The sequence below is a fragment of the Pelodiscus sinensis genome, chromosome 8 (genome assembly GCF_049634645.1).
Source record: "Pelodiscus sinensis isolate JC-2024 chromosome 8, ASM4963464v1, whole genome shotgun sequence".
In the NCBI taxonomy this organism is placed as follows: domain Eukaryota; kingdom Metazoa; phylum Chordata; order Testudines; family Trionychidae; genus Pelodiscus; species Pelodiscus sinensis.
Window position 1 is genome coordinate 62,845,411 of NC_134718.1, and position 22,076 is coordinate 62,867,486.

The 22,076-nt window shown below is 40.5% G+C and overlaps 1 protein-coding gene across 11 annotated transcripts in view; it reads right to left on the reverse strand.

Annotated features, from left to right (window-relative positions):
- The window catches only part of ATRNL1 (attractin like 1), a 1,022,331-nt gene that overhangs the window by 721,387 nt on the left and 278,868 nt on the right, over positions 1-22,076 (reverse strand). For all 11 annotated transcript variants that reach the window (XR_012905693.1, XR_012905692.1, XM_075935407.1 and 8 more), the window contains 2 exons: positions 17,113-17,331; positions 7,926-8,063 (listed from right to left, as the gene is read on the reverse strand). Coding sequence is in view for 9 of the 11 variants with exons in the window: in XM_075935407.1 (XP_075791522.1) it covers positions 7,926-8,063; positions 17,113-17,331 (357 nt within the window). In the remaining 2 variants the exon portion in view is untranslated. The remainder of the gene's footprint in view (positions 1-7,925; positions 8,064-17,112; positions 17,332-22,076) is intronic.

The window sequence follows — 22,076 nt, forward strand, 5'->3', positions numbered from 1 at the left end:
TGTTGGACTCAGGGACAAAAAACTGTTGGAAACAGCCAGCCAGGAACTCGGCAGACAGCAGCGAAGAAAAGCATGGATCTGCACCTTGTAAGGTCAGCTACATCTCACTGTTTTCTACAGTTTTTACCCAGGACATTTTTCCTCTCTGCTGATTGGCTGTTTAATCCCCTCCCTCCCTCAGTCGCTTTACTTCATCTTCTCACCACCAGCCTTCCAGGCACCTTTCCCCTACACATACACTTCCTCTTTTTTCCTTATCTCCCACTTTAATGTCCTTTCCACCATTCTTGCCTCTCTTTTCAACAGCCTCCCAATAAAGCCCTATAAAATGCTACATTAAAATAAGAGACAAACTAAACATCACATTTCAGTCATGAGATCTGCAAACTACCAGATTGTTCATCTTTTCACCCTTTTCTGTGTTGTCTATTTAGACTGTCAGGTCTTTGGAAACCTTTATTCTAGTATTGTATAAACATAGAATAAGAAATAGCCAATCTCAGCTGAGGTCCCTAGGCACTGGCACAAAATAAATATTAATATTTTTAGTAATTGAAAGGAGCCGTAGTCATAGATCAGGACAAATGTAGTATTTTGTCTGTTTTCTCTGGGAAGAAACACAGAGGCAGGAGCAAGAGAAGTTTTGAGGAGTGGGTCAAAAGTGGGGAAAATGGAGTCTGGGATTGTTTGTGTGGAGTTCAATAAAGTGGGGATGGTGAAGGTTTTATTTCTAGGAACTGCAAGGGGAGAGAATGAATTTGTAATGGTCATAGGATTTCAGTCACAGTCACTCAACAGTGCAACAAGAGCAAAGAAAGTACACAGTAAGAGTAAGTCAGGGCAGATTTTGTGATGGAAGAGAGGGGCAAATGAGTGAAGAACCAGAAAGAGTGAACCATGGAGAAAATCAACAAGCATGTCTATGGAAGAAAAGGAAGAAAAGAAAGTAAGAAAGGGCTGAGAAAAGACATGAAGTCACTGAAGCTCATGGACTGGACCTCAAAGAAAGGCGAAGTAACAGGATGGGTGGAAGTGCTAATGAACAATGGTGAAAGATACTAGATGACAGCCTAAATGGAGAAACTCGCCAAGAGAGAGTAAGTGCTTGGTGAAGTCCAAACAAACGAATGGTCCTCTCTGTGAATAGAAAAGGGCAGCAGGTCAAATGAAGAGGCAATGACAAGGAAATATTTAAGTCATCAACACGGAAGCTGAAGTTGACAAAGATGATAGTAGAAGATTACAAGAGAAAGAGGGAGATCCAAGAGTTTAGATCAGAGAGGAAGGCTGATGGTGAGGACTTGGATGGATGGCAGATGACAATGACATGGAGGGAGAGGAAAAAAATCAGAAGAGCTTTTCAAAAGAGGGAAAGTAGTGGGATGGGGAGGAACAAGAGAGAATTCCAATACCCCATCTCTTTCTGATCCATACTAGGCAGAGTAAGAGGCAGACACACGTCTGAAGAGTGTAAGGGTAAGAGATCCAGATATCTATGAAAGGTGAAAGTTGGAGGGTTTGAGATAAAAAGAGGTCATATCTGGCAGATATTTTCAGAGATGGAGTAAGCATTCTTGACACAGTGAGAGAGAGGAGGCAGGAAAGAGAAGGGGAGGCTGTGAAGTTAGGAATGATGACAAAAAAAAGGATAGTTCTGCTGGGGGTGGGAACTGGAGTGGGAAGTGCAGTTATTGACAGAAGAAGGGTGTAAGGCAGGTGAGGATTGAGGCAAATATCACCAGAGAACAGAAGGAAGCAAAGGAGGATGAGACATGGAATATGGATTTGTGCTGATGAAAGGATGGGAAGATATGGAGGGGGAAAAAAGAATAGGGAGAGCCAGTGGGAACTGTAGGGAGATGATAAAAAGGATTGGGAAATGGAGCAATGGTTGGAAGGTAAAAGTGGGATGGATATAAGGATATTGTTATACAGAAGGATGTTGTGATCGTTGTAGATGGACCAGGTTCCAAAAACAGTAAATCAAAATAATAAGCAATGCACCACCCTCTGTGATCACCAGTAAGTACTCTGCAGACTACCACTACAAAGTTTGGGAGCAGTTGCAATAAGGGGAAAAGGAAACCTCTCATAATATTGAAGGAAATCTAAAAGTATGTCAATGGATAGAATCATCAATAACACTTAAATATAGCTGCAGTTTTCGAGTTCTAATCTGGAAAAAACATAATATCTAACCCTGAAATCTATATAAATTCACATAACAACAATCATCTTCATTTTAAAGCATTCTGAAGCCTAAATAGCCATTTTAAAATCACGTCTACCAATAAAAAATTGGACTCTAATAGTAATACGTAACTAAGACTAAAGAAAGAAGTGGTAAAATTTATAATTTTACAGGTCTTATAAATTGATTTTAGCCATTATTACATTACACATAATTCACTGAAGGTGACGGAATGCTTATTTGGTTAGATAGCTAATGTATCCCTGAAGAATAAAAGCTACTTTAATACATCACATTGCCATAAAGGTGCTATAGACAGCAAAAAGAACATTTTGTCAACTTCAGGAAATAAGAGAACTATTAAGAATTATTTAAAGCTTCATAAAGCACCACGAAAATGTGTGACTGTCAATAAGGGTAGACATTAATCTTTCCATTCCTTTGAACACATTTTCGCTGTGCTTTAGCTTACCAGATGTGCAGTTTCATGTAGCTGGGAATGCATGTTAAATTGCTGAGTTAGAGGTGAGAGCTTTAGAGAACTAACATCCCTTGAGGGGCAAGGTTCCACTAAAAGAATCATCAATGTTACAGGAGAAAAATGTCACTTGCACCTTTCTATGCATTTTGCAGTTGCCAACCTGAGCTCCTTCCACCATCATAAAGACTGCTGAGGTTAAAACTATCCTCCTATTTCAGATATAGGGGAGGAGATGATATAGGCTTTAAAATCACTAGTGCAAGGAAGAAAACATCCCACAGGCAATATACAAATACCCTCTGAAATGAAAGATCTCTTTTTTTTCACTCCAACAGAAATCCTCCAAAGCAACAATTACAGAACTGAACAGACTCAGGACAGAGGATGACTTGTAACCGTTAGCAAATTAGACTCTTTTGATCAAGACAAGGATGAATAAGACAATAGAAGCTTGTTTCTGGCTTTTAACTGATATTTGAACCTGCATTTTTTCCATGACTACTAAATACTTTCAGTCTGGCTTTTTACAAAATCAGCCTACCAATGATGGTATAAAAAAGTCTGAAACCATATAAAAATCTGAAAACAAGATCATGTGAAATGTGCATGTGTGGAAAAGCAATAGATAAGGTATATGGGTTACCTCAAACAAATGATAACACCATCTTTATAACACACTATCATAGCAGCACATTACACAGGACAAGATCAAATCAGGTAGAGTCCTCAGGTAGGAGTATGAGGGTTAGTGCAACTACTTTTTCCAAACTTTATTCACTGAGAATAGACATTACACCATCAAAGTTGCCTGACAAAATGCCAACAGTGGTCTTAGCACTGTAAAAGACAAAGAGAATATAGCTTCTGCCCCAAGGAGTTTACAATCTAGATAGAAGGTTTAGCTGATGTTAGATAATGGTGTAAGGATTCATTTCCCTCTACCTGGAAATGTATCCCTATTTTTAAAGACAGAATTTCAAACAGCATGGGTAACACCCTTTAACTATGCTTATGTCAGATATGCTCAGTTCACAAATTAATTTATTTTCTTTGGTTGCAAGGCTTACAAATGAAGCTTTGAAAATTAAACTAGATCCTTTCATTCTTGCGAATCATCATGGATATTAAAGGTTTTACAGTAAAGTCCTTTGTAACTCCTGTGCAACTGTCGCTGTCTTCAAATTATGATCTCACTGACATTGCTGTAGCTCAATTACTTTCAAAAGGATTGCACAGATATAACTAACTGGAAAATAATAAATGATTATGTTATTTATGCACAGGAAGTAACAGAATACAGCCTCCTATCACTCTGAACTGTTCTGACTTCTAAAGCTAGTAAACATGACTGTGTACTGTGCAAAGATAGCTCCTTCACGTCACAGGGCTCAAGTTCCTCACCCCACTCTGTTGGTGGGATCCCGGAGTAAATCAGTTTCACTTCAGAGAGTTTCCAAGCCACTTGTGTCAAGTACTTACTCTTCAGCCAATCAAACATAACACAAAAAGGGAATACCTCTCCCTGCCACTGCTCTGTGGTGCTGATTTGTTATGCTAGCCTCTGGGTGCCAGTCATCCCCTAAACAGTCCATTAGTTATTTCCTCCGAAGGGATGAGAGCAGCCTTCATCCCAGAAGCAGGAGCACTGACGGGAGGCAGGCAAAGGGCACAAAGGCCCTGGGGCCCAGTGAGTCAAAGGGGCCCAGGGCTCCCAGTCACCGCTATGGCAGCAGCAGATGGAATCCAGGCCCTTTAAATGGCCGCTGAAGCCTCAGGCTGCACCCTCTAGATGGTGCTGGTGGAGGCGGAAGCATGGTCTGGGTGTTCGTGAGGCTTGGCTTCCCCAGCTCTGCCCATTCTGCCCAAAATCCCACCTCTTCTGGGAGCACAGAACCGACCTCCTCCCCCACACCTTACCTTGTCAACTTGCTTGCCCAGGAGAAGCCAAGTCTCTCATTTCTCTTCCTTCTCTCTAACCAGAAAAGGGGTTTTAAAAGGTCACACGCATCCCTTAATTGGACTCACGTAACCCTACACGACCTGAGATAACCTCTTTTCAGTTTACTGGGAAAAAATATTTACTAACCTTCTGTAACAGTTTTTTCTCTGAGATGCATTACACATGTCCATTCCACTACACTTCCCTTTCTAGTACAGTTTCAACAGCTGTTAGAAATTTCTCATTTAGTGGTAATAATTGGAGCAGCTGGAGTGCCCTCTGCTGCCATGCATCAATTGTGCCAATATAAAACACCCCAAAAAACTCAGCCCTCTCAGTTCTTTCTGGAAAACTCTTATGTGGAGAGGCAAGAGGGCAGATCATGGAATGGATACATGCCACACAACTCAAACAACAACAGTTACAGAAAGTTAGTAACCATTTTTCTTCTTTGAGTGACTGCACTTGTACATTTCACTGTAAGGGCTCATCTAGACTACAGGGAATGGTCAAAAGAAGATATGCAAATTCCGTGGGATCGGAAGTGGAGTTAAGGTGAGGCTTAGTAGTTAAGATGCGGCTTTTTCGGCAATCCCCTCCCTTTGTCGAAAAGCTGCGTAAACCTCTTTTTTTGAGGAAGTACGGCTTTTCGATGAAGGGGGAATTCGCCGAAAAAGCCGCGTCTTAACTACTTTCACTTTCGAAAGCTCCACTTTTGAGAGTGCGATCAGAAGAAGATATGCAAATTTCTGTGGAATTTGCATATCCTCTTTCAACCATTCCGCGTAGTCTAGATACGCTCTAAGGGTATGTCTACACTGCCACCCTACTTCAAACTAGGGTGGCTAATGTAGGCATTCAAACTTGCAAATGAAGCCCGGGATTTAAATATCCCAGGTTTTTATTTGCATGTTCCCGGGCACCGCCATTTTCAAATGCCCCGTAGTTCAAACTACCTGCCTGTGGCTACACGTGGCACAAACTAAGTAGTTTGAATTAAAGCTCCTAATTCGAACTACCATTACTCCTCCTGCAACAAGGAGTAACGGTAGTTCGAATTAGGAGCTTTAATTTGAACTACCTAGTCCATGCCGCGTGTAGCCGCGGGCAGATAGTTTGAACTATGGGGCATTTAAAAATGGCAGCGCCCGGAATATTTAAATCCCGGGCTTCATTTGCAAGTTCGAATGCCTACATTAGCCACCCTAGTTTGAACTATGTTGGCAGTGTAGACATACCCTAAGTGACTCCCTAAAGCAGTTAAATAGATGGAGGAATCAGAGTTCACGGACACACAGACTGAAGAACCACTGAACCAAATTTGGCATTATCTCTGGAATACTGAGTGATGGCATAATGGGAGGAGAACATGTGCACCCATCACCAGACTACTGCTTTACAAATGTCCTGCAAAGGAATCTGTGCTAGGAATTCTGCTGAGGATGCTTGCAACCTTGTGAAATGGGAAGTCAGGTTAACTGGTGGCAAAATACCTGTCTCGTAATAAGTGTGAATGCATTAAATAATCCAAGACTAAACGATGTGTGAAAAGACTGGGAGACCCTTCATTGTGTAAGCTACAGTTACAAATGATAAGTGTTCCTACAGAATAGTTTAGTTCCTTCTATGTAGAAAGCTAAAGCCTATACAACATTCAGTGAGTGAAGATGTTATTCATTCCTATTTTCCTGCAGTTTCAGGTAAAAGGCTGATAGATAGATTGCCTGATTGCTATAAAACTGAGATCAGGAGGAAACTGGTGTGAGGACATGAATACCCTTATCTTTAAAGAAGACTATGTCTGGAGAATCTTATGTAAAGGCTTGGAGGTCTCTCACCCTTCTGAATGAAGCAATGGTCACTACAAAAATTACTTTCCATGAGAGTCAGAATAAGGAGTAAGTTGTCAAAGGTTCAGAGATGTTCCCATAAGCTTCAATAAGACCAGATTCAAGTCCCAGGGAAAAAGTCTCTCTTACTTGATAGCAGTATTCCCTCTAAGATTTTCCATCCATGAGTGGAGTTAGTTTTATCTTGTGCACCAATATTGATGTCATGTGCACGTGTTTGAAGTTGTGTCACTGTGGCATCCACCAGCTACCAAGGGCGCATCTACATACCATCCTTAGCTCAAAATAAGATATGCAATTTGCACTACACAAATTGCGTAGCTTATTTCTATTTTGTTTCAAAATACCTTATTTTGTAATAACCTGCTATTTCAAAATTCCCCTTAACCCTCATGGAATGAGGATTACCGGGACATCGGAATATAAGCTGCCCATTATTTTGAAATCTATTTCAAAATAACGGACTGCTTCAATAGATGTAGAATAGCAATTTCGTCATACTTCCAGTGTCCCAAAATAGATGCGCAGTGTAGACGTACCCTAGCAAAATATATATTTAATTGTTATGGAAGAAAAATACTAAAACAAGGGATAATTAACAAGGCACATGCATGACCCTGAACTCACCCACCCATCCTGAAAACCACCCAGCTCTCAGTCTGTATGCAGAATTCCGCATTCCTCCTTTGAAATGTACAAGAGCCCCAGTAGGGACTCTTGTACATTTCAAAGGAGGAATACGGAAGTGCCTATCGATTAGTCGATGGAAATTCCATCGACTAGTCAATTAACCGCAATTTAACATTCTTAGCTCAGATGGAGGAGTCAATGCTGACTCCATGAACAAAAACTTCAGCCTGGCCTCCAGATTCCTCTTTGTGCAACGCTTAACATTCCTGCAGACCAATGTGCACCAATGTGCATTTCTCCCAAGTACTTCAGGCACCTTAAATGTTGGTTTCTGAGGGCCACAGCTGTGTTGTAGGAGGTGCAGGACTTAAAGCCCAGTGACCGAAGCATGTCTCGGCACTGGGGAATAGAAAAAAAATGTGTGCAACATGTAATTACTGAAGTTCACAAATTAGCTAAAAGTGAGCGAAACTGATTACAACTAATCAACTATGTACAGATAAAAGAAATGACCATTGAGAGAGATTGCAAAAGCAAGGAAAGCAGTTTCAGTAACTGGGTGTTAAGGACAAACGAAGTGGTGCAGTGTCAGGTTAATGCTTTCTACTGGTGCTACCAGAGCATGTCAGCAGCATTCTTACGCTCTCTGTTTATGTATATAAATGTTACACAATGTTTTTAATGTGAAGATTCTCTGAGAAAGCTAAATCTGCACTTTGAGTAACAATTTTGGCTCTCCAACACATCTTTCATACTATTGCAATATATATTTGAGTCACTGAAAGTTACTTTCACAATGGTAAAGTTGTCTTTTGATTCTGGTAGGATACTTACCTGTACATTGGCCTCCATTTGTTGGATCCCCATAATATCCGGGCATGCATGTTTCACACTGTTTTCCTGTAGTAAGGTTTTTACACTGATCACAAATATTGCCATTGATGCAGGTGCTGTGCCCATTACACTGGCAAGCTGCAATACAAAATTGAAAAAGATGTTACCTATTTGCTTCTGAGAATAAAATTATAGTGTGTAAAAATAATCAAGAGAAAAAATGAAATCATAAAAGTTCTGTCTACAAAAACACAGATGATTGCAGTTCTGAATATTTTGATGTTAATTGCTGAACATGTGTGTATAAAGATAAATTAACATAAAAGCTATTTAAAACTATTAAAAATGTTAAATACAAGCCGTAAGGTACCAATGTGATAATGTAGTCTGACCTCCTGTATAAAATTTCCCTAACATAAATCCCTAGAGCAGATCTTCAGGAAAATGTCCAATCTTGATTTCAAAACGGTCCCTAATGTAGGATTCACAACAACCCTGGAAACTGTTCCAATGATTAACTACCATCACTGATAAAAACTGACTCTATTTCCAGTCTGAATTCATCATTCATACACACACACACACACACACACACACACCATGTAGGTAGGTAATTGCAATATAATCAAGTCGGGCCTTAAACCTTCTTTTTGACAAACTAAACAGACTGAGCTCCTTGAATTTACCACTACATAGCAGGTTTTCTAATTCTTCAGTCAATCTCACAGGTCTTCAATTTTTCAACATTCTTCTTGAATTGGAGACACCAGAACTGACACAGTATTCCAGCAGCAGTCACAATAATGACTTGGCGGCATGAGGGACAGAGAATCTTTTGTCTCACAAATACTGACTAAATCCAGTCCTCAATCATATTTGAAAAAGTGTCCTTCTCCTCTGCCATAAACGCAACCAGTCACTCATGAAGACTTCAATACAGCGAATTCAGTTGACCAACTAAGATTTAACTAAATCCCAGACATGAGTGCCATTCACTGTAAAGAGCTCTCAGACTACTGTGTTGGGGAGAAAAAACAATAAAAGAAACAGATAAATACAAGTGGCTACATGGGAGAAAGGACAAATTTTAAAAATAGATTCAGGGTCATCCTCATTTCCATGCAAGGATTTGTCCCTATCACTGACGCAGAGATCTGAGATACATGAAGACCACCTTATGTGAAACCAACCCCTGCTCCCCAGACCTGGTGAAAATGAGAAGCACTGAATGCACCAATTACCAATATCATTAAACTCCCAAAGTGTGTTCTCAAAAAACCAACCCTACACACTAACAAGCTACTAACTATCACCCAATTGCTAACCTCCCTTTTATTAAGCAAACTTACAAAAAAAGAGTGGTTATGATCATGTAACAAAAGCACTTAATGCATTCTACTAACATACCTGCGCCCTCACAATTGGGACTCAGCATACAGAGGAATAGAGAGCCCTCTACCAGAACTGATAAAGGACCTCCTTATGGCTGATGACAGAAATGAAACCTCAATGCTCATGTTACTCAGCCCATTTACAGTCTTCAGCACAATCAATCAATCCCTGAATGTCACTGACCTATGTACAAGACTCAGCAGACCAGAACCTGTATTAAAAAATATTTAAGTCCTTCAATTCATACAGATACCAAACAGTGCTGATGGGAAACTATTGCTTTATTCTTGTTATTGATTTTTGTCCTCCTTTAAGGACTATCAACAAAATCAAGCGTATCTTGACTCCTTTGAAGTATACATAAGAACTCTGCAAGAAGCTGTGTTAGGATATGGCTTTTCCTGCCACCAACATTTTGACAACACCTAGTCATACATCTCTTCAGTCAATACAGCCAGTGCTATATCATAGATGATACAGTGGCTCCAAGGGAAAGGGCTGAAAGACCTATCAATTCAGGAAGATGGAAGTGATAGGAGCATGAAGAGTAAGGGGTGCTTACCAAGACCCTAGCAACAGAAAGTATCTATCACACAATTATGATGATAGCATGTTCTAAATTATTTTCTTCTGCTTCATTGAATGGCATCAACACTGCAAGAAATGCTACTGCCACCTCTGATTTATCGATAGACCTATATTCCTCTCCAAAGAGGACATGTCAGCTGAGATCCAGACAACTTATCACCTCAAGACTGGAAAAACTTTAACATCCTCTATTTAAAGCCAGTCAAAAATATACTTGCACAAAACACAGCAGCCTCCTCACAGGAGCTGGACTAGACACAAAAAGCAAATTATAAAATTTAATTGGAAAGGACAAGCTATAGATTAAGGATGAATTCAGCTCCTGGTTTCACTACAGACCTCCTCTGTGACCTTGAACAAAAGTCTACATTTCTGTTTCTCGGTTTGTCCACCTGGACATGAGAAAAACAAAACATCTCTAGCTCCAAAGGTGTTGTAAGGATACCTCTATAAATACCTAGGATTCAGGACAGAGGTGGAGGCCATGCAGCCAGAAACATCTAACACACTCCACCGGTCCCTGTTCACTTCTGGGTAAAATTCAAAATCCTGGTTCTAATTCTTAAGGATCTTAATTTGGTTTTTTTTAAGTAATTGCCTCTTGATAGATGACACACCAAGATACAAAATAGATGGGTAAATCTTTTGTAGAATCAGAAGCACACCATTTTTAGCTACTGGGAAGCAGGCTGTGGAGTACTCTACTGAAAGACTCAAAAAGCCCCTTATCAGGATGTTTTCAAAATCCAGCATAAAATATACTAATTTTGTATCAACCTATCCCCAATGACAAGAATTGAAGGAAAAAATAAATGAAAATGGGAGAAAGAGAGAAAAGAGGGGGGAAATGTGAATGAATTAAAGCAGCATAGCTGCACTCTAGGTTGACAAGAGCAAAGTCCGATTAAAATCCATTTAAAACCTTCTGTTTTTTTAATTTGGATTCAGCATCTGGAGGCTATGGTGACTGGTATTCATAAAGATCTTAGCTAGATAAATTACATAGATTCTCACTGCAAAGTTAACAGGTTTGCAAGGTAGGAATTTAGCAATTTACTGTGCAACAAACGCCACCACTCTTGGCTGTGAAGCTATGAAACCTCTTGAGTTTACAATTGCCTCCTGCTTCAGCAGCTGTGCCTGTAAATCCTTATAAGCAAATATCTGTGCAGTTAATTTCCTCAGTATGTATGTGCTCTGAATCTATTTTTAGGTGCTCGCTAACAAGTTTTTACAATTAATCATCAGTCTCATATTTTCATAATATTTTTAAAACAGATTTTGTTCAGATTTTAAAAGGGATGTCATTCATTTATGCCTAATTACATATGCAACTTGAAATTTCAAAGTTCTGTTGTTTCTTAGGTATTTCTGCATCTCAAAATGGCTCTTCTTTCCAAAAGAGAAAAGTTGTGTATTTTAATTCTTCTGAAAAGCTATAATTACATAATTAATTTTTCCTCAAATTTTCTGAAAATATGCACCTACGGGCAGAATTTCATAACTGAATTTTCTAAGCATATGAAAACAGGAAAGCTGAATAGAATCTTATCTTACAAGCTCTATTATAGAGAATACGCTTACTGTAGTTTGTTGTGTGACTGTTCAGAGCTAATTGATCATGACTAATTAGCATTAAGAATATATTGAACGTTTTCTTTGTTTAACTCTAAGTTGGCTACAGGAAGGCTGGAAGAAGCTGGCCCTAATCACAAGACAGGACCCAAGAAGGAAGACTGGTGGGAGAAAGGAAAAACAAAGTTTGGAATGGAGAGACCAAAGAATCTGTATTTACAAAAGATGTAATATATAAAACCCTTGTCTTTGAACAAATTATTCCAAAAACTGTAATGGAAGTGAGGGAGGGTACTTGCGAAATCCAACTGTACCACTATAAGGCAAGATCTAGGACCATTCTGTCTTCCTCCTCCCCTGCTTCACAGGGTGTAACATACTTTCATAAGAAAAATACAGCTGAATAACACTATAATGTAAACAAAGAATATTTGTATGTAGCGCCCCCTCTCCACCTGGTTACCTTCATTTAAAGCCAATCTCCTTTCAGGTTTGGATGGATAGGTCTGGATTCTTCTGTATCCCGCCACCCACTCAATTTTATTCTTTCTGATTGATGTACGTGGCGGTGCCTCCACCCCCCTTACTCCTTCCTAGCAGGGTCACCAGGGCAGCCTGGGAGGAAAATTCTAGCCCAGGATAATCCCCACGTATTTGCCAGATAGTTGGAGACTCCCAGAAAATAGCACAAACACATACACTATAATACACACAATTATATTAAACAGGAGACAATTATAACAGAACAGGGTAAAACACTATTTTTAAAGTCACCGGTGCCCAGCAACTTTGAGGTTAGTGTCCCGTTGGTACGCGTACTTTGTTGGGGCCCTTGATGACTGTTGACCACAAAATCCTTCTCTGCAGTGGTTTAGCAGTGGAGCTGACTAGGTCCAATATAGCCCAAAGGACTCACAAATGGGAGAAGGCAGTAAATCCCTCCACAGGTTTAATATGCTTCAGGTAATAAAATCCCCAAACAAATTCCCTGACTTACTGACTAAAAATTGGTGCACTCACACACTCCAGGAATGACCTCAGGTTGAGAGATGACTCAGTCTCTGCAAAGAGCTGCTCTCTTCTCACAGGGATCCTCTTCAAGCAGGAATCAGGCTGCTTCGGTCCCAGAATTTCCCCTCACCACGAAGGGGTGCAGGGCTCAAGATGCAGACCACACAACTGCACCAAAATTCGAAACTATAGCCTCCCAGCCCAGCATTCAGACCCACACAGCAGGCAGCAGCCCTCAACTTGCTGCTAGAGCCGAGCTGACCATGCGGTGACTCGTCTCACCCAGGAAGCTGGAGAGCCAACTCAGCCTGGCTGGGGAAGCCTCCCAGCAAACTCCACAACTGGGAATCAACAGTGGAGACATAAACCCAGCTGAGGGATCCTGCCTTCAGGTCCCTAAAGGCTAGTTCTCAGGAGGAACCCTGCATGCAGGCCTGGGGCTTACTAGCTCCCACACAGCCAGTCCTCCCCTTGCCCTGGCTGGCTCCAGACCCCCCTCAACAATGGTCTCTCCTTCCCCCTGGGAGGGGCATCTCACTCCCCATGGGTTGCTGGGCAGACTCTGGCCCTGGTAGGGAGGGGGAGCCAAGGCAAACTCAGAGTGCCTCTCCCTGAGCTGCCAGCAGACAAGGCCCCGGGAATCCAAGTAATCTCCTTGGGGGTTACATGTATATATGCAGATAAACAGAGTCATCAGTATAGCTGAACCGCACCTGAAAATAGATGCAGTGATCAGCGTCAGTCAGAAGGGTCCTCATCGATGCTGGCACTAACAATGTCAGAAAATGTTAAAGGACTCCTGGGTGCCAAACAAGGTTTTATAGCCAAAATGTGTGCTCACTACAACTGCCACCTGCCATATCTCCAGGAGATCACAAAAGTAACACTGCAGCACCATTTTCATTAAATCTTATCTTGTCATCAACACAGCATTTATGACTGATAAGAATTACACTGAGGTCTTGACTGTAGACATCGGTGACATTTTCATCATATCTGTCTACAAATCACTGTACAAAACATTCAAGTTCACGAGTCCACATAATTCATACATGACCAATTACAGGTGATCACTGACAAATTTAAAAGTCAAGCATCAAATTTGGCAATTGTGTAACTGACTAAAATGGTAAAGTAGGTGAATTGTGGACAGATACACATCACAAGAATAATCTGAAATTACAAACTTGTAACAGTAGCTGATGGAAATGGTGCTACAATCCTGATCAGGAATTTGGCAACAACAACATAGCAGGTTCATATAAAAAAGTTTAGATCTGATTCCATATTCTCAAAACTGGCCCCTTGCCACAGAGATCAACACAATCATAACACCAAACTCAGTGCCACTTTGGCACTATTTTAATCCGAAGAATGTGGAAATAGCTTTAATGCCATTGGAAGGATGACCAAACCAATAGCACAAAATTATGACCAGTTCATCACAGTGGTGTAACTGTCTCAAAGAAGCACTTTCCATGAGGCTGCAGAACAAATTACATGCCAAGACAAATGTCTGAGCTATAAAACTGGCACACAAAATATAAGCAAAAGTTTAAACCAGACACATTTTCTGAGGATGCCATTACAGCCAGTAAAGAATTGGTCTCTTCAATAACAAAGGAAAAACTAAAGTCTTACTGAGAGAGCATGGACATTACCCACAGCAACAAGGAAACACAGCTAGCTAGCTAGACAGATAGATAATCACTTCTTTATAGTTTTACTTACATGTTTATTATAATAGCTTACAGTAAAAGTTATATCCGTTTGGCTATAACATAAGAGACTTACAGGCCACATCCTGTATGTTGAGCTAAGACAAAGCTAGCATACACATGCCTGGCACCTTTTACCCAGATAGCAGTGTCAATGTGCATATATTCAGGATCCTTCATCTAGAAAAAACAACCTTCAATGGCAAAGAGGTTTCCTAGAATACCCTCAAACTTAGCAGGTACATCATTACTCAGAATAACTGGTTAAGATCAGACTAAATAACTGAGTGAAACAGACAGCAAATGTGATACATAACCACAAAAGGCTCATGGTAACTAATTCACGTATTTTATAATAAATTGAGATCAATGATATACTGACCTACAGGAAAAAGACATTTCACCATTAGTAGGGTGAGGAAATACAAATAAGGAGAAAGGGAAACATCGTTCATTGCAAAATTGACTCGTGTTGCAAAACTTTCTTGGTTGAATATCCTATCAATAAAAACTTTGACTGAGCAATGTCTGCAGAATCGGTTTTAAAAACATTAAGTTCATATCTTATAGCCCAGAAAGAGGATCCAAAATACTTTTATCTAGGAAGTGCAATGGATACAGTTATTTATTAAAAAAAAACAAATCCTGGGCTAGTAATACAAACTTATAATTCTAATTTGGTTAAGCAAGCTGTGTATTCATAACAAACTGATCAATAATAATATGGATTTAGGTGAATGTATATGTCTACAGTTAATATTGATGTACCCATATTTTAATCCACACATCGAATTAAATCACTGAGGCTTATCTTAAATATAATGACACTCTCTGGAAATGACTGGAAATATAAAAAGGTTAATAATTTCAATTACAGTTCCTGATTGTCTTGGGGCATTCAGTTTTAGCTTTTAAATTGTCCATGTGACAGTTTTCACTTGGTGTTAAACTTAACATTCTTACTTTAATTCCATCAGCAATTCCATTAATCTCTCTGTTCTATACTTTTGAACAGAAAGGATGCTAAAATATACAATACTCCGGGGTGGGCAATAAGCAGCTCACTGGCTGGATGGAATTTGCCAGTTAGACAATGGGACCAGGACACTGCTTCCCGCAGCTCCCATTATCCAGGAATGGTAATCCATAGCCAACAGAAGCTGCAAGCAGTTATATCTGCAGACAGGTAGGTAAAGAAAGCGCCAATGGCCCACCAGCTGCTTACTGCCCACCCCTAAAATATTCTGACTCTCAGATCTTTGAGAATTCTATTCTCTAAGATCTTTGAAAGGAAAACTGAAAACGAATCAATGACCTCTCTGATGCATATCTACATGTCGCTATGATCACAGATAATTTCAGAATTCCAGGTTTACTGATGGTGAGCAGCAACTGAAAAGTTACAGTTTTAGCAATAATACAGCCTTTGTTTTGAGAGCTCACATTTTTCATGCTGAGTCTTAAAAGAGCAACGCTTATTATAGGATAAATCATTTGGGGCCTGTCAGTTTCACTGGTGTGCTGTTAACCATGGTGAATGATATTGTCATTAGCTGTATCTGCAGCAGGGATGCATTACCAGAGTGATTTCTTTATTCTCATAATTTAATACAGTGGTTCCCAACCTGTGGTCTGCAGACCCCTGGGGGTCTGCAGCGGTACTATATGGAATCCACATGGAGCCTCTTGCAGCCAGCAGGTACTTCTGCTCACACTGCTTCCCCAGCGGGCCGAGGAATACTGCTTGGGAAGCAGCATGGGCTAAGGGGAAGTGCAGGCTGCAGGCACAGCTATATTATTGGGGGGCGGGGGGGTCAATAAAATTTTAATAGATTGAAAAAGGGTCCGTATCCTCAAAAAGGTTGGTAGCCACTGACTTAATACATCTTAAATCTGAGTTACAGCTACTTGATATTCTTCTTTAAGTTAGAAAAAATATGTTATTTACCTAAGGCCGTTGAGTGCAAAGCATCTTGCTGTCCTGTGACGCATTTCCACAACTCAATTGGATCATCACATTTCTAGCTAGGGTCAGCGTACACATTTAAACAGCTAACCAATGAACTGAGGCTCATCAGTTAACCTTCAAAGTTACACACAAGGACTTGCTCCGCTCTGCCGCCTTTGAATCAGGGGTGGCAGCATGGGAGGAGGAGCAGATGCTCACGGGGAGCTGGCTTTTAAGCAGGCCCTCCCACGAGCACCAGATTCTGGGGAGCTGCCTGTCTCCATGCGCTGCTACATCTGATACAGGGCAACAGCGTGGGAGAGAGGGGCAGGTAGCTCCAAGGGAGCCAGTGAGTCAGCTTAAAAGCTGGCTCCCTGCACATACTGGCTCTGGAAGAGTCACCCTCCACCACCAAATAAAAATGCAACAGCTAAAAACGTCAGCAGTTTCACATTTACCAAAAACAAAAAAAGCATTTTAACATCTCTAGCTGGGAGGCAGGAAGTTCCTACCCCCTAGTCAATGGAAGTTGCAATGGCTCTTAGCTTTTGACAGCCAGACAGTTTATAGTCTTTTGTTTCATGGAACAGCAGCTAATAGAGAAGGAAAACAGGACAGGTTGAGGAGAAATTGTTTGTAAATATGCAAATTCTCATTAAATTTGAAAAACACCCCTCATGTGTAACCACAGAAAATGTGGAAGCTATATATCAGTAACTGAAAAACAAACTAGTTCTTGCAGAGTAAATTGATGGAGTAGCTTTTTCACTTATTTTATCTCAAATAAATATGAATTATGTTATTTAAAATAATTCTGATGTTGTGTACCTATACACATAGAAAATTAATTAAAACCTTCCATTCTGTAGCTTTCTTTTGACATCCTAGATACTATTCAAATACAAAAATAAATAAATAAAAAAGAAACCATATAGAACAAATCAGAGCTTCTTACCTGGACAGTGAATGAAAGACCATTCATAATTTTTCTCTTTGGGGCAAAGAATAGTGTCAAGAACCATTTCACCAGAGTGCACTCCAACAGGCTTCATTGGACCTCTTGAAGAGCCCTCCACACAGTGCCCTTTTCCTGTATCGCTGGGATCATTGCACCATCCGCATCCAGGTTGTTCCAAACATTGCCCACAGGTCCTCAGTCCAGAGCAGTTTTGAGCTGTATTGTACAGAATATATTATTACAGGTAATGCAACTTTTGATGTGCACTGTATTAGGTTACTAGTATAGTTAAGAGAGTAAACAAAAGTATGATCCTCGTCTTGGACTAATAAAAATAACATTTCCATGCTTGCTTAGTAATAATGCTTTTTAAAATTTATATTTTGTGTGGCAGCAAAATAAATGTTATTATCAAACAAGATAATTACAAAAATCCCGAATGCTATACAACAACATAGCAAATTGAAATCATTTGTACAATAACCTTACTCCTCAAATTCTAAGTAATGATCAAAGGGCAAAAAATGTTGTAGACTAAAGAAGCTGGATTCAGAAAAAATAATAAAAGGTGCCCTTGCAGCAAGAGAAGAATTTATTTAATTTTAGGGTGACAGTAAGAGGCTATCAAATACTTTATCAAACCAGATGCTCATAGAAGCCACAGGAGGATTATGTCACTATGCAGTAAAAGACTTGCCGCTATCCAAAGAAAGAGAGACAGCAGATCAATTTTCAGCTCTCTAACAATACTCAATAGAGCTATACACACCCTTTGATCCAAATTCTGCAACCACTTACACAGATGCACCAATGACTACACATGTACATTGAGTTAAGCACATGCATTTTTGTAGGTATCAAAGTCTTAACTGAATAGGAAAACCACAGAATTGAATTTGTTACAAATTCAGGTTACTGATCCAAATCGGGAAGGGAAATATTAAAATTGTGACCATTCAAACTCAAACCCAGAAATTACTTTGGGCTTCAGTTATCAAATAACATTTAATAGTGACATTTCGGTTTTTTACTTGACACTGTGCCCAATCCTAATGATAATGAAATATTCCTAAACTGCAAATCATATTTGCATTTCATTTTAATGAAGTTCCATCTTATATCTTTTCTGTAACAAGAAGTCAGCTTTCATTTACTTGTGTACTAAAAATCAAATTTCTCTCCCCCTCATTGTCATCAACTGAGTTATTCAACTGTGTTGTTACCTATAAATCTTCACCGCTAAAATTTTTTCTACACAGAATCCTTTGATTTAATTTAAAATGAACATCTCCCACAAGCAGACTTCCTTAAATCTGGAAAGTTCATATAAAGAAGCTTTTGGCAATTTTTTGAGAAAAAAATCTCTCAGTGGGTACATCTACACACTAAAAACAAACAAAACACCTCCTGCAGCAACTCTCAGGGATAGCATCAACTGACTCGGGCTGTGTGGACTTTTGGCTTGGACTCTCCCCAAAGACTCTCCCCCTTTGATGGGTTTTCAAAGCCTTGGCTCTAGCGTAAGCCTAAATGTTTTGACTGCTATTTTTAGCTTCTCTGTGTGAGCACCACAAGCTTGAGTCAATCTGGGTTCTGAAATTTGTTGCTGTCAATTGTTTGTTTGGAGGGTTTTGCTGGGGGTTTGTCTGGAGGGATGTTGCTAAGAATTGTTTGGAGACATAGTTCATTATCCCAGTTTATTTTTTACCCTTGCAACAATTTACATCTTAAAAATATTAAAATGCTACAAGTGCCTCCTTTTGGTCTCTCCCTTTCCAATCATGAATCTATCCTGACTGAAAAGTTAAAAGTATCCATCACACAAATATACCTATTCAACCATACATTAGGACAGTATTTCTCAAAGTGCTCCAAGGCCCACTTTGGTAAAGCCACCAGCATGCCTGTGCCTCTTTAACTAAAGGGTCTGTGGTCATGGAGCCTTGTGGTTCCCACTGCCTCTGGTTCTCCATTCCCAGCCAAGGGGAGCCATACAAGTGGCATGGGCCCACTAGTGGGCTGTGTCTAGACTGGCTAGTTTTTCCGGAAAATCAGCCGCTTTTCTGGAAAAACTTGCCAGCTGTCTACACTGGCCGCTTGAATTTCCGCAAAAGCACTGACTTCCTACTGTAAAAAATCAGTGCTTTTTGCGGAAATACTATGCTGCTCCCGTTTGGGCAAAAGTCCCTTTTGCACAAAAGGACCAGTGTAGACAGCTCAGATTTGTTTTGAGCAAAAAAGCCCGGATCGCAAAAATGGCGATTGGGGCTTTTTTGTGCAAAAGTGCGTCTAGATTGGCCATGGATGCTTTTCCGCAAAAAGTGCTTTTGCGGAAAAGCGTCCATGCCAATCTAGACGCTCTTTTCCGAAAATGCTTTTAACGGAAAACTTTTCCGTTAAAAGCATTTCCAGAAAATCATGCCTGTCTAGACATAGCCATGGTGTAAAGGGAGCACAGGAGACATATGGAGTGCATTAGGGTGTAGTAATATTCTCCAAGGATAGAAATCAGATTTACGTTGTTGCACTCTTTCTTATCCAAATCCATCTCACTGGATTTCATATTGAAAAATGTCTTAAACTCTAACAATTATCTTCTGAAGAACACTTAGCTGTCTACTCTAAAATTCAGGAAGATTGTAAAACAGCTTTAGGACTCTAGATGTATGCTTACACTACCACATTGCAACCCAAAATTCATACCAACAAGAACAAATGAGATGGGCTATTAAAAAAAAACCTTAATTCTAGATTATGGAAAGGTAAAAATGGAAGCTAAAACAATATGTAGCTGTAATGGGGCTTTTGCCCTGTCCTAAGTTGTAAAGAGTTAAACCAGCCCTGGGAGATGGCTGGGACCACAGGCCAATCAGGAGGAGCCTGAAGACTGTCCCACAAGGTTCCAGCCATACCCTATAAAAGGGCTCCTAGACAGAAGGAGCTCACTCTCACTCCAGCTATGCAGTGAGAGGAACCTAACTGCCTGTTAGTGCTGGGGAAAGGGAGTGCAAGCCAGGGACCTAAGGCCTAAATAAACCCCAGGCCAAGGTCCAACGACAGAGGCCTTGGGAGATACTTGGGCTTCAGAGGGCAGCCAGAGCGAGATTAGACAGCAGATCCAAAACCACCTTGCCAATGATGAGTGGCCAATTCAGACTGCAGTTTGCCCCTGCGGGAAGGGGCTAGATGACAAATGGCAGTAGGTCACTGAAGGAAGGTGGGTTTAGGGGTAATTGGGTTGCCCATGAGGGAAGCAAACCTTGCGTGGGTATTACTAGGAGGGCAGTACCCAGGGCAAGAGGCACTATGGCCTGGTAGGGATATGGAGCCTGATGCAAGGTGGTGGAGGCATTAATAGGAGGCAAATAATGGGCAGGAAAGACACAAGTCAGCAAAGGGTGCTCAGAGGCTGAAGAGCTAATTACCAGACTGACAGCAGGAAGTGCCTAAGCAGCTAGAAGCTGCTACAATAGAATACTATTGTCACAAGCTGCTACAATAGCATATTTTATTTCATGCTGATTTTTAATATAGGACTTGAACTGAAGTGCCATAGTATAGAGAGTATTTTTTTATGAATTAGTTTACTGACATAAAATATGTAATATGGGAGTTATAATTACTCACCATTATAATTACTCTGCCAATTAATTGCACAAAGAGTATTTTGGAAGTAAATGGATTAATCTTGAGCATAATCTAATCTATAGAATGAAACATCTGTCCATCCTAATCCAGAGCTATTTATGAGTGCTATAAAACTTTTGAAGAAGTGGGTAAGTCAACACCATTTATCTTAACTTATGAGATGGAATCCTGTGATCGTTGTCACCTGTGGGGAGCATTGTCTCATGGATCAGAGGATTGGGACCTTTGAAATGCAGGTTGTGAATTGGTAGGGCAATTCCAGCAAAGGGTCTGGCCAGCCCTCAGGAGTTCTAACCTACCACATAGTGACCTGTTATCAGTTGCCAGAAATAAAGCTCAACTCCAACAGAGGGCTCTAGTCTTGGAATCTAACCGGTGGGACTCTGGGGTCCTGACTGGTTTTCCTGCTTCTATTTAAACCAGGAACAAAGAGTTATTCATGTAACTGGGTTTCCCCTACTTCAGACTGCTTCCCTGATGATACCAACTCCTAATATCTGACCTGGTATCGCCTGGTATCCTGCACTTGATATAATGACACCTTACTTTCACTCTGCCTTCTGGCATATCTCAAACTCTGATTTCCTGGTATCTGAGGGTATATCTACACTACCACCCTAGTTCGAACTAGGCACGGCACGGACTAGGTAGTTCGGACTAGGCTTCGTTTCATGAGGAGTAACGGTAGTTCGGACTAGGAAGCCTAGTCCGAACTACCTAGTCCGTGCCACGTGTAGCCACGTGGCACGGAGTCCGCACTAGCGGACATTTAAAAATGGCAGCGCCCGGCTTTACGCAAATGAAGCCCAGGAAATTCAAATCCCGGGCTTCATTTGCAACTCCTGTTGCCTACATTACCACCCTAGTTTGAACTAGGGTGGTAGTGTAGACATACCCTGAGTGAGCCTGGCTCCCAACTCCCACTCCAAACACTAATTCAGACTGCCCATGTCCATTTCATGACCCATGGAGAAATTTCACACCTTGGGGATACATTTCTGTAGCATAGAAACTGCCTGATATATTAACTGGACAGTTTATTGGTACCAGTTGGGGAAACTTCCTTACTCAGGGATCAATTTCTGTAGTGCAGTGGAGATGAGAACCTACACACTAAAGGCACCCTCATGGTATTCATTAGCAGCAATGTTGAGGCTGGTATGGTACTATATAACAACTGTGCTTAAATCACACATTCCATTTCTTTTATATACTCTTGTCAGGATGACTCCTACAAAAGTGGGAATGATCACTTATATTCCCTTAAGTAGGAGACAGTTGAGACCACTTTAGATTCCGAGGAGAGTATGGGT